Source organism: Anomaloglossus baeobatrachus, chromosome 4 (assembly GCF_048569485.1).
Source record: "Anomaloglossus baeobatrachus isolate aAnoBae1 chromosome 4, aAnoBae1.hap1, whole genome shotgun sequence".
Taxonomy (NCBI): Eukaryota; Metazoa; Chordata; class Amphibia; order Anura; family Aromobatidae; genus Anomaloglossus; species Anomaloglossus baeobatrachus.
The window spans coordinates 443,650,230-443,664,035 of record NC_134356.1 but is presented as its reverse complement, the minus strand read 5'-3'; the positions used below and the strand labels follow the sequence as shown (position 1 = coordinate 443,664,035).

Below are 13,806 nucleotides of genomic sequence, written 5' to 3'. Positions count from 1 at the left end.
GAAGGGTAGGAATGGAGTTTCCTAAAACATTTATCATGTATTTTAGCACAATCCACATGGGTGCCCATTGCCGTCCTTTAGATTTTCCTATATTTTTGTATCCACTGGTTTTGACAAAGAAAAAAGCATGTTAAACTGTGCTTAGTTAGCATGACCTAATTGAACAATAAATGCTTCGTATCCACGAGCCATGAGACTTTATACAGAAAGGATTCACTAAAGAAAGGTTTAATTACCATTTACGGGCTGGTTTAACTAGGAATGTTACTTAAAGGGCTTAATTTACATGAGATCCTTCTATTTGCAAGAAGCTTAGCAAAGATTAATGATAACACAAGCAATGGTGTCCAATCATGGTTTAAAAAGGTCACATCAGAATTCATTAGCCTTCCACTAGATTCACCCATTAAACTGTTAACCGTACACGAATGGTGTTATACTGATAGAAAATCAGATTTATAACTCCACCAGTGATGTAGAGGAGGTGGTAAATTGTGCATGCAATCTGGACTATAAGATGAGAAAACCTGCAGAGGTTTACTTCTGAGAGTCCAGATAAGCAAAGACTGCTTTATTTCCTTTGTATCCTGAGAAAGAACCAAAAACCACACGACGCAAGGCATACAGCAGTACCCAAAATTCAGTAGTGGTATAAATCAATGTCATTACAAAAATACAGCACTATAGCTACATTCAGTACTAGGTAACAACAATAATTCTGGGCCTTCACCTTAACGAGCCACAGAAGGCAAAATATACGTCTCATTTACAGCACAATGATCTTACTGAAAAGCCCCCACATTACATCAAAATACTGTCCTGCTTTACGAAGTCCAGAAGTAGAAATCAATAATTAGCAAGACAATCAAAAGGGAATGTGAGCTTATACATACGAGCACATACGCATACTGCACACTAAGATTCAGGACAGCCATATTTATCAACTAGTCTGTATTAAGGAAAAACAAAAATGTGAAACTATTGGTCAGTATTTGTAAGACAAACATCCCTAGGTCCCCCCAAAAATACGGAAGATGTAAAAATCCGTCCACTCTGTAGGTTCCATGCCCGTTTTATCGACTTACAATTAAGTATGATTTTACATGAAGACCCATCTCTTCCGCCAAGCCTACAACCTACAATAGCCCTCAGTCAATTATACCACTGCACAACCAGCTCTGTCCTCACCTATTGTACCCTCACCCATTCCCTGTAGACTGTGAGCCCTCGCGGGCATACCAGTCTGTTTTTGTAATGTTAATGATTATTGTACTTGTTTTTATGTATACACTATTCACTTATAAAAACGCCATGGTAAAAAATGGTGTTATAATTAATAATAATGTAAAGTCAGCTGTTTTTATACCAGCAGCAATGTGAATGGGATTCTAATTAATCCACAGCATCAGATTTGTCAAAGGGGTTGTCCCCTTTCAGAAAAATATGTCCCCACGATGGGCCGAATCATCAGCTTTTACATCAGTAATCTGGCGTAAAAAAAGCTTAGAAAAGTTGCATCATTTTGGCACAGCTATGGGCCGTGCTAAAATTTTGCGAATTTTTGGCAGTCTCATGCTATTTGCACCCATCTCCGACAAAGTAGGAGAAGCTGGGGCAGGACGAGGGCATGGTGAACACTGCGTGTCAATGTCATGCTACGCACAAATCTTACTCCAGCAGGGACTAGAGTAGGATTTGTGGCGAGGCGCACACCAGTCATCAAGGCCAGTGTGAACAACGTTGATCCTGATGAATCTGGCCGATATCTTTTAGATGCCTGGACAACAGCCACATCCTTCTAGAGGAAAACAAAACAAAAAAAAAAAAACAAACACACACACACACACACACACACACAAACAAGGCTTTAGAAAAACCACCACTGTTATTTTCCTGGAGTCTTGTGCAGTTTCTCACAAAAAAAAACAACCCACACAAACAACAACACCACACACACACACACCTTGCAATGCTCCCGCACCATTTATGCAGCATTTCCGCTGTAGGAAGTCCCCGATGGAGAAGCCATTTGAGCCTATTCAAACAGAGGTAAACTACTGATCGGGACTTGTGGGTTCATTGCGTATCACCATAAAGTTACTAGGTACGGGGCCGTTATAAGACCTGCTGGCCGGAAACACAGGGAAAACATCGTCGATAAGACACGGAGAATGTAAAATAGATGCATAGTTTCCATAGAAACCCGTCATTTCCAATATCACACGTTGGACACTAGTACAAGAAGAGATAAGGACTATTCAGGATTTCATGCAGAACGTCACCTGTAATATCCACATATAAAGGAACCGGTATAGTGTGGAATAATCTCCACTCAGTATACGGTCACGCAGGTTATCACACATTTATACAGGCCGCATAATACTAACAATGGTCCAAGCACCAAAAGGAGTGTACTTAAAAATTAGCCTTTAAAATCACATAGGATTTAAAAAAAAAAAAAAAAAAAAATAATAATAATGGCAGAATGTATATATATGAAAAGAAAACGAAAAAAAAAAACAAAACAAAACCAAACACAATACTACACAGTGAGAGTCAGTAGCAGCTATCCATATGATGAGCATAATGTGCATCACAGTCACTGAGGAGAACGTGACCTCAAACCAAGATAAATACCACCCTGACCGTAACCAGAAGGATGGCACGAGTTATAGTGTCAGGCCACGTTCACACTGAGTATTTGGAGAATTTTTTCCTTAGTATTAGCTATAAGCATGAGTGGAATAATCAGAGGAAATGTATACTAGAGACACGTCACCACTTCTGTATTTATCACTCACTCCTAGTTTTGGATAACAAATACTGAGGTAAAAAACTGACCAAATACTGAACGTGGCCTAATAGGAACATGGGCACCATTTCTGCATTACTCACCCGCTCCTTGTTTTAGCTTACAAATACTGAGGTAAGATACTCACCACATACCCAATGTGCACGTGGCCTTCTAGTCCTAACATACCAACTTATAATGGGCATAAAACGTGGCTAGACAGCAGCCTCTCTTGGTGGGGTGAGCATTGCCGGTCCTGGTGTGACTTATGACATTTCCATAATAGATTTTTGTTATGTTCTCCCCATAGGAGGAGTTGAAGAAAGACACCAGCAGCAATTTCCGTAAAGAACAATTTCTCCACAGCGATGGCCGCTTGTATTGGCCATGTACACAACGGAGTAAACTGCTAGGCGGCCACTCAGATTTCTGCTGGAAATTCCTTCAGTATTTAAGGTTTGCACTGCTGCAAATTCACACAAGATTTAGCCCCATTGTCCCTCAATATTGCGTTTTTTTGGCTTTTGTATACTGGATCTGCAGACGTAGCAGCATGCTCGTTATTTCATGGGCAGATTTTTGTGTCTAATGACCTGTTTGGGGATTAAGGTGAACCCACGATGGTGCCATAATCCGCTATGACTGCTTCTAAGAAAATCTACGTACACTGTGTGCAGAATTATTAGGCAAATGAGTATTTTGATCACATGATCATTTTTATAGATTTTGTCCTACTCCAAGCTGTATAGGCTTGAGAGCCAACTACCAATTAAGTAAATCAGGTGATGTGCATCTCTGTAATGAGGAGGGGTGTGGTGTAATGACATCAACACCCTATATAAGGTGTGCTTAATTATTAGGTAACTTCCTTTCCTTTCGCAAAATGAGTCAGAAGAGAGATTTGATGGGCTCTGGCAAGTCCAAAATTGTGAGATGCCTTGCAGAGGGATGCAGCAGTCTTGAAATTGCCAAACATTTGAAGCGTGATCACCGAACAATGAAGAGTTTCATGGCAAATAGCCAATAGGGTCGCAAGAAGCGTGTTGGGCAAAAAAGGCGCAAAATAACTGCCCATGAATTGAGAAAAATCAAGCGTGAAGCTGCCAAGATGCCATTTGCCACCAGTTTGGCCATATTTCAGAGCTGCAACGTTACTGGAGTATCAAAAAGCACAAGGTCTGCCATACTCAGGGACATGGCCAAGGTAAGGAAGGCTGAAAAACGACCACCTTTGAACAAGAAACATAAGATAAAACATAAAGAATGGGCTAAGAAATATCTTAAGACTGATTTTTCAAAGGTTTTATGGACTGATGAAATGAGAGTAACTCTTGATGGGCCAGAGGCTGGATCAGTAAAGGGCAGAGAGATCCACTCCGACGGCAGCAAGGTGGAGGTGGGGTACTGGTATGGCCTGGGATCATCAAAGATGAACTTGTGGGACCTTTTCGGGTTGAGGATGGATTGAATTTGAACTCCCAGACCTACTGCCAGTTTCTGGAAGACAACTTCTTCAAGTAGTGGTACAGGAAGAAGTCTGTATCATTCAAGAAAAACATGATTTTCACGCAGGACAATGCTCCATCACATGCATCCATCTACTCCACAGCGTGGCTGGCCAGTAAAGGTCTAAAAGATGAAAAAAAATAATGACATGGCCCCTTTGTTCACCTGATCTGAACCCCATAGAGAACCTGTGGTCCCTCATAAAATGTGAGATCTACAGGGAGGGAAAACAGTACACCTTTCGGAACAGTGTCTGGGAGGCTGTGGTGGCTGCTGCACGCAATGCGGATAGTAAACAGATCAAGCAACTGACAGAATCTATGGACGGTAGGCTGCTGATTGTCATCATAAAGAAAGGTGGCTATACTGGTCACTAATTTTTTGGGTTTTGTTTTTGCATGTTTTGAAATGTTTATTTCTAAATTTTGTGCAGTTATATTGGTTTACCTGGTGAAAATAAACAATTGAGATGGGAATATATTTGGTTTTTATTAAGTTGCCTAATAATTCTGCACAATAATAGTTACCTGCATGAACAGATATCCTCCTACGATAAACAAATCTAAAAAAAAAAAAAAAAACCAAACAAAAACACAAACAACAACTTCTAAATATCAAAGCTTAATATTTTTGGGAGTCTTTTGGGTTGATTGAGAACATAGTTGTTGATCAATAATAATCCTCTAAAATACAACTTGCCTAATAATTCTGCACAGGCTGTATTTTTATAGAAATGTAGTTTGGAACCCACTAAGACTCCAGAAACGCAGAGTGACCAGGGTCTAATACTTGTGAACAGTCGCAGATACCACACTTACATGCGCAGGATGGGGATCATTGTTGAATTCAGCAGACTTTGGTACTGAACCCGCACCAGATCAGATGTGCAAACATATCCCAAAAGACGCAACATGTGGCACCAATGAATCAAATCTACGTTAACCAAAACGTTACCCACAGAAACTTCCAGGAAGTTTTACCGCTTTTCTAGTGCAGATCAGATCTCGAATTGTAGCAGACAGCAGCAAGGCTTTTAACTCCAAGTTCACGTGTACAGAAATTATCCGTTAGATCGGATCCAGCAGCAATCAGTAAAAAATAAAAAAAATAAATAAAAAAAAAATTGCAGACAACTTTGTCCATTTTTAAACAACCAGTCTCAGTTGGATCAGTTTGGGGGGTGTTTCTCTTCAATATTGAAGGTTATGAGATCTGATCCATTAATTAGCCAGGTTGGCTTCCATTTGTAACTGACTCAGAAAAAAAAAAAAAAAAAAAAAAGCTACTTTACAAATGAAATAAAAAAAATGGTGGCGAATTAATGGATTAGTTTTTCTTTGACTTCAATGTTTAAAAAAATAAAATAAAATTAAAAAAAAAAACACACGTATCTACCGGTAGATGAAATCAGTAATTAAGAAAACAGACAATTGTGTCTGAGTAACTGTTTTTTCCCGATGGATCGCTGCTGGATCTGTTCTACCGGATCCTTAATGGACACGTGAACATAGCCTTGAAGGGTCAAATCACAATGATGACCAATACTCTGTACAGTAATATTAAAGCCAACTGGAAGTAAGGCAAAAGTTGTACGGATAAAGTGGCCAAGCTTCAATGTCATTGCCGAAAAGTAACCGACAGTGGCCCAATACTATACTTTAGGCTGATGAGATCCACACTAGTCGTAAGGCTACCCAACATGCTGGATGTCGGCGAGCTCGCGAGTACATGACGGGAATTCTGCAGTACCAGCGTGTTCTTCCAATCTCTTGAAACATTTAATTCAATTCCAGACATATCCACAGCCAGAGAGCACCACATCACAGCACTAAGAAAACAGCAAACATCAGCAATGCTGCATGTGGCTTTTATTAGCCGAAAATGTATTGATGGGTTTTGTTTTTCTCTCCTTTGTTACCAAACTGATTCTGTGGTTGCAGAAAACTGAGGCTCGGCGGTATGTGCCGACATCCTCATCAGCATTCTGAGCAGCTCGCCAGCAAATATGAGGAATTACCGCACAAATACGGGCATTTTCCATGAATTATTAAGCATGTACTTTAGTACAATATTTACACATCAGTGCCTTAAGAAAATCAGTGGAATCTGTAATGAAAGGTAATTACACATAAAAGGACAAATATTCAACATCTGCTTAAATGCATCATTAAATATATTACACATAATGTCCATGAATCATGGGACTATCGCCTTTATTACAAGCAACTGTCGGAAATGTGGAAAATGGCAAAAACTATCAGAAATCACACTGGAAGAATTACAGTGAACCCTGTCACATATAATATACATATATACACACACACGGACAGTGTTTTCATCAGTCCAAGAAGACACATAAATGTGGGATTGCTGGGGTGAAGCATATGTGCAGGCTCCTCGGTAATTACATACATGTGTATTCTGTGTATACACTATCGGTATACACTGGAGGGGCTCGGATGAGGCACTGATTAGGAAAAAAATAAAGAGACTGGATTTAGGGTTTAGTCGGGCAGATTACAAGATTTCTTATCTTCTGTGTAGAAATATAATCCATCTGCTATGGAGGAGGCCTGGGACCCAGATGGTGCCAGTCAGCATATATATGTGTACATGGCAGAAATGTGCCAGTGGGGCAGAGCTATGTGGGGGCAGCACCAGAGTCTATGGACCCAGATGGTACCAGTCAGCATATATATGTGTACATGGCAGAAATGTGCCAGTGGGGCAGAGCTATGTGGGGGCAGCACCAGAGTCTATAGACCCAGATGGTACCAGTCAGCATATATGTGTGGCAGAGCCATCTGAGAGCAGCAGCAAAGTCTATGAGAGCCAGTCACTATATATGTGTGTACATGGTAGAAATGTGGCAGTAGGGCAGAGCCATCTGGGGGCAGCACCAAAGTCTATGCAGAGGTCCTGGATGGAAATGTGTGCAACAGCTTGCCAGTCCATCCAGGAGGCGCCACTCAGTGGAGATGGCAGCACACAGGACCCCATCAGCTCTGCGGGCAGCCATGCCAGCACACTATAGGGCTCTATGTGCCATCTGCACACTCCACCCCCGGCCGGATCGGGCCCGCCACTCACCTGCAGTCTTTGCAGCTCCAGCCGGCTCCTGCCCGAGGATGAGATAGATGGAGACCGCCAGCAGCCCCCGGGTGATCCGGACTCCCAACCCCGGGGGGGCCCAAGCCGCCATCCCTCACCTTCTCACCGGGTCCTCCTTCCCAGCATCCCTGGAGGACACTCGTTCCGCAGACCCTTCCCTTCTCTGAGCAAGAGTAACCACGGAGCAAAGCAGACGAGCGATCACCGAGCACACTGCGCGCTCCCGAGCCCTGCGCGTCCGCGTACCTGCATCACTCGGGGCGGCGCGCGGACGACTCCGCCCACACTGTGCCGAAAGGCGCGCCCCGCCCACACTGCCAGCACGCGCACTACTACAGGCACGCCTTCACATCCGTGTGCACCGAGCAGCTTCAAAGCGCCGCCCGGCAGCTTCCCTGTGACGTCATCTCTCATCTCCCGCAGTGGACATGGCGAAAAGGGCGCCCGCTGCTTCACCCGGAGGAGGAGCGCTGCGTGTAGTGCCCGACTGTGCCGCTAGAGGCAGAACACCACAGTGACGCTTTCCCAGCAGTGATCGCCTTGCACTCTCGTGGTTGATGCAGCACGGGAGGCTTCGGTACAAAGAGCTGGTAGTCTGGCCGTACACAGCACCGTATAGAGGGGCCAGTGCCGAGGATACCGGGTTCACACTGGTGGTTATAGGGATACAGAGGAGCCAGTGCCGGGCATACCGGGATCACACCGGTTATAGGAATACAGAGGGGCCAGTGCCGGGCATACCGGGATCACACCGGTTATAGGAACACAGAGGGGCCAGTGCCGGGATCACACTGGTTATAGGGATACAGAGGGGCCAGTGTCAGGCATACCGGGGGATCACACCGGTTATAGGAACACAGAGGGGCCAGTGCCAGGCATACCGGGATCACACCGGTTATAGGAACACAGAGGGGCCAGTGCCGGGATCACACTGGTTATAGGGATACAGAGGGGCCAGTGTCAGGCATACCGGGGGATCACACCGGTTATAGGAATACAGAGGGGCCAGTGCCAGGCATACCGGGATCACACCGGTTATAGGAATACAGAGGGGCCAGTGCCAGGCATACCGGGATCACACCGGTTATAGGAACACAGAGGGGCCAGTGTCAGGCATACCGGGGGATCACACCGGTTATAGGAATACAGAGGGGCCAGTGCCAGGCATACCGGGGGATCACACCGGTTATAGGAATACAGAGGGGCCAGTGCCAGGCATACCGGGGGATCACACCGGTTATAGGAATACAGAGGGGCCAGTGCCAGGCATACCGGGGGATCACACCGGTTATAGGAATACAGAGGGGCCAGTGCCAGGCATACCGGGGGATCACACCGGTTATAGGAATACAGAGGGGCCAGTGCCAGGCATACCGGGGGATCACACCGGTTATAGGAATACAGAGGGGCCAGTGTCAGGCATACCGGGGGATCACACCGGTTATAGGAATACAGAGGGGCCAGTGCCAGGCATACCGGGGGATCACACCGGTTATAGGAATACAGAGGAGCCAGTGCCAGGCATACCGGGATCACACCGGTTATAGGAATACAGAGGGGCCAGTGCCAGGCATACCGGGATCACACCGGTTATAGGAATACAGAGGGGCCAGTGTCAGGCATACCGGGGGATCACACCGGTTATAGGAATACAGAGGGGCCAGTGCCAGGCATACCGGGGGATCACACCGGTTATAGGAATACAGAGGAGCCAGTGCCAGGCATACCGGGATCACACCGGTTATAGGAATACAGAGGGGCCAGTGCCAGGCATACCGGGATCACACCGGTTATAGGAATACAGAGGGGCCAGTGTCAGGCATACCGGGGGATCACACCGGTTATAGGAATACAGAGGGGCCAGTGCCAGGCATACCGGGGGATCACACCGGTTATAGGAATACAGAGGAGCCAGTGCCAGGCATACCGGGATCACACCGGTTATAGGAACACAGAGGGGCCAGTGCCGGGATCACACCGGTTATAGGAATACAGAGGGGCCAGTGCCAGGCATACCGGGATCACACCGGTTATAGGAACACAGAGGGGCCAGTGTCAGGCATACCGGGGGATCACACCGGTTATAGGAATACAGAGGGGCCAGTGCCAGGCATACCGGGGGATCACACCGGTTATAGGAATACAGAGGGGCCAGTGCCAGGCATACCGGGGGATCACACCGGTTATAGGAATACAGAGGGGCCAGTGCCAGGCATACCGGGGGATCACACCGGTTATAGGAATACAGAGGGGCCAGTGCCAGGCATACCGGGGGATCACACCGGTTATAGGAATACAGAGGGGCCAGTGTCAGGCATACCGGGGGATCACACCGGTTATAGGAATACAGAGGGGCCAGTGCCAGGCATACCGGGGGATCACACCGGTTATAGGAATACAGAGGAGCCAGTGCCAGGCATACCGGGATCACACCGGTTATAGGAATACAGAGGGGCCAGTGCCAGGCATACCGGGATCACACCGGTTATAGGAATACAGAGGGGCCAGTGTCAGGCATACCGGGGGATCACACCGGTTATAGGAATACAGAGGGGCCAGTGCCAGGCATACCGGGGGATCACACCGGTTATAGGAATACAGAGGAGCCAGTGCCAGGCATACCGGGATCACACCGGTTATAGGAATACAGAGGGGCCAGTGCCAGGCATACCGGGATCACACCGGTTATAGGAATACAGAGGGGCCAGTGTCAGGCATACCGGGGGATCACACCGGTTATAGGAATACAGAGGGGCCAGTGCCAGGCATACCGGGGGATCACACCGGTTATAGGAATACAGAGGAGCCAGTGCCAGGCATACCGGGATCACACCGGTTATAGGAACACAGAGGGGCCAGTGCCGGGATCACACTGGTTATAGGGATACAGAGGGGCCAGTGTCAGGCATACCGGGATCACACCGGTTATAGGAACACAGAGGGGCCAGTGGCGGGATCACACCGGTTATAGGAACACAGAGGGGCCAGTGCCGGGATCACACTGGTTATAGGAATACAGAGGGGCCAGTGTCAGGCATACCGGGGGATCACAGCGGTTATAGGAATACAGAGGAGCCAGTGTCAGGCATATCGGGGGATCACACCGGTTATAGGAATACAGAGGAGCCAGTGCCAGGCATACCGGAATCACACCGGTTATAGGAATACAGAGGAGCCAGTGCCAGGTATACCGGGATCACACCGGTTATAGGAATACAGAGGGGCCAGTGCCAGGCATACTAGGCCACGATCACACCGATGTATTATTGGAATATGGAGGGGCCAGACATACCGGGATTACATCTGTTATAGGAATATGAAGCGGCCAGTGCCGGGCACACCGGGATCAATGACCGTCCCATTTTTGCAGTCCGCGTGACATCCGTTCACCCGGGGGGGGGGGGGGGGGAACCCGCGGTTCTTAGACCTTCCTCAGCCTAAAAATATTAGGCCGCAGCCGGCTCAGAAGTGGGGCATCCATTGGATGTGCCAATTCTGGCGCTTAACTCCAGCTCATCCTGTTGACCTGGAGCGGTGGCAAACTGGGTAATATATGGGGTTGATAATAGCTGTGTAATGTCACCTGGCATCAAGCCTTGGCATTAGTGATGTCACGGCGTCTATCAGATACACAAAATCACTAACTCAGTCAGTAATACCAAAAAAAAAAAAATTTTTTTGAAAAAAAACACACCCCAGCACATTCCCTGTTTCACCAATTTATTGAAAAGAAAAAACAAATCCAGGTTCAGCGTAATCCAATAAGGGGGTCCCACGACAATCTATACTCCCTGTCCCAGTCAATGAAGAACAGAATATTCCCCATTGGCCGGGAGAGCAGTACAGTGACCTGAGCATTAAGTCAGCCCAGGTCACCGCAGGGAATGACGAGCGCTGACTTCAGGAGGTTAGCTAGGTACATTATCTGCGGTGATAGAAGCCACTGCACTTCTGATGTCAATGCTCGTCACTGAGTTCAGTGACCGTCAATCGGCCTAAAGGACACTGCTTTCCTGGTTCTCTTCCTATCCTTCTGGCCACTCATTCAGTGTATCATTTGCTGGCTCCACATCTTCTCTTCCTCTCACTGTTGGGGTCCCTCAAGGTTCAGTCCTTGGCCCTCTTCCCCCTCTACACTGCCCCAATTGGAATGGCCATCAGCAGATTTGGCCTTCAGTACCATCTTTATGCTGATGACACACAACTATACACCTCATCCCCTGAGCTCACCCCCGCTGTTTGCAACATCATGTCTGCTCTCTATCTGAAACTTAGCCTTTCCAAAACTGAACTTCTTTTCCTTCTGTCTTCCAACCTTCCTAAACCCGACATCTCCCTCTCTGTGTGTGGCACCATTATAAGTCCTAGGCAGCAAGCCCGCTGTCTGGGTGTTATACTTGACACTGATCTCTCCTTCACCTCCCACATACAATCTCTTGCCCGCTCCTGCCGCTTGCACCTCAAGCACATCTCTAGAATCCGCCCCTTTCTCACAATGGAAGCGACAAAAACCCTCACCGTGGCCCTGATCCACTCCTGCCTTGACTACTGTAAGGCTATGTGCGCACTAGAAATGTGAAGTTTCTCAAGAAAATTTCTTGAGAAACTTCTGGGAGTGAAAGATTTCCGGACCTCCGGAAAAAATCCACACCAAATCCGCATGCGGATTTGCCGCAAATTTCTCGCGGGTGGTTCCCTGCGGATTTTTGCAGGCTGTACTGCCGAAATCCGCAGGGTACCTGCGGAAAAGAATTGACATGCTCATTTTCTCAAGAAAGTTTCTCGAGAAATTCTTCAAGGAAATTTCTTGAGAAAAATCCGCACAGCTATTTTTTTTCTCATAGAATTTGCTGGGAAATGTCTGCACAAAGATTGCAGATATTTCTCAAGAAATTTCCGCGGCAAATCCGCGGGTAAAATGCACTAGTGCGCACAGAGCCTAACCCTCTTAATTGGTCTCCTCCTAACTAGACTTTCTCCTCTACAGTCCATCCTTAATGCAGCACCCAGGGTCACCTACCTGGTGAACTGCTACTCGGATGCCTCTGCTCTGTGCCAGTCATTGCACTGGCTGCCCATATATCACAGGATCCAATTCAAACTGCTTGTTCTCACCCACAAAGCTCTCCACAGTGCGGCACCCCCTACATCTCCACCCTCCTCTCTGTCTATCACCCCACCCATTTTCTACTCTCTGCAAATGACTTTCGACTAACATCCACACTAATTCGAACCGGATCCAAGACTTCTTCCGAGCTGCACCAATCCTCTGGAACGCTCTACCCCAAGAAGCTAGGACGAATCACAACTTAATCAGCTTCAGACGCACCCTAAAAATGCATCTTTTTAGGGCGGCCTATCACACTCCCTAGCCATACTAAATTCACATAGTCCCTCCACAACTTCTCAGAACATAACCCCACGTCAATTTCCATGGCACCCAAATGCATCTCAAGGTTCTGGCCAACTGGTCCAGGAAGCAATTATCTATCCCCCATTTCCTTGAGATGGCTGGATTGTCATTGTAAATAAGCACTTGTACCTTATTCCCCCCCTCCCCCCATCTCATTGTAGATTGTAAGCTCTCACGAGCAGGGTTGTCTTTTTTTCTCCCTCTAATTATTGTATTTTGTATAACTTGTTTGTATATGATCCTCCTGAATTGTAAAGCGCTGCAGAATATGTTGGCGCTATAGAAATAAGGATTATTATTATTAATGACCGCCGCGTTGTCATGTGAAGTGATATCACTGCAGAAATGGAACTCAGTGACGAGCGCTGACGTCAGGAGTACAGCGGACTTCGCCGCAGGTAATGAACTTAAGGCTGCTTTACACGCAGAGACATCGCTAGCGATGCCGCTCGTGAAAGCACCCGCCCCCGTCGTTTGTGCGTCACGGGCAAATCGCTGCCCGTGGCATACATAAAATAAATAAATAAAAATCGCTAGTACCCGTCACACATATTTACCTTCCTAGCGACGTCACTGTGGCCGGCGAACAGCCTCTTTTCTAAGGGAGCGGTTCGTGCGACGTCACAGCAGACGTCCACTAGAAGCGGTGGGGCGGAGAGCAGCCGCATGAATGTCACGCCCACCTAGTTGCTGGAGGACGCAGGAATGCTGTTATTCATCGTTCCTGGGGTGTCACACGTAGTGATGTGTGCTGCCTCAGGAACGACGAACAACCTACGTCCAGCACCAGCAACGATTTTTGGGAAATGAACGCCGTGTCAACGATCAGGTGAGTATTTTGCATTGTTAGCGGTCGCTCGTAGGCGTCACACACGACGTCGCTAACGAGGCTGGATGTGCGTCACGAATTCCGTGACCCCAACGACATCTCGTTAGCGATGTCGTTGAGTGTAAAGCCCCCTTTAGTTAACCTCCTGATGACAGA

General features: G+C 47.0%; 1 protein-coding gene across 10 annotated transcripts in view; it reads right to left on the bottom strand.

The window, feature by feature from the left end:
- Positions 1 to 7,654, bottom strand: part of NEO1 (neogenin 1) — a 269,675-nt gene extending 262,021 nt beyond the window's left edge. For 5 of the 10 annotated variants that reach the window (XM_075345541.1, XM_075345547.1, XM_075345542.1 and 2 more), the window contains exon 1: positions 7,388 to 7,654. In XM_075345541.1, the coding sequence (XP_075201656.1) occupies positions 7,388 to 7,499 (112 nt within the window). In that variant the 5' untranslated portion in view covers positions 7,500 to 7,654. The remainder of the gene's footprint in view (positions 1 to 7,387) is intronic. The other 5 variants (XM_075345544.1, XM_075345551.1, XM_075345546.1 and 2 more) reach the window with 1 other exon arrangement.
- Positions 7,655 to 13,806: the final 6,152 nt, after the last annotated feature.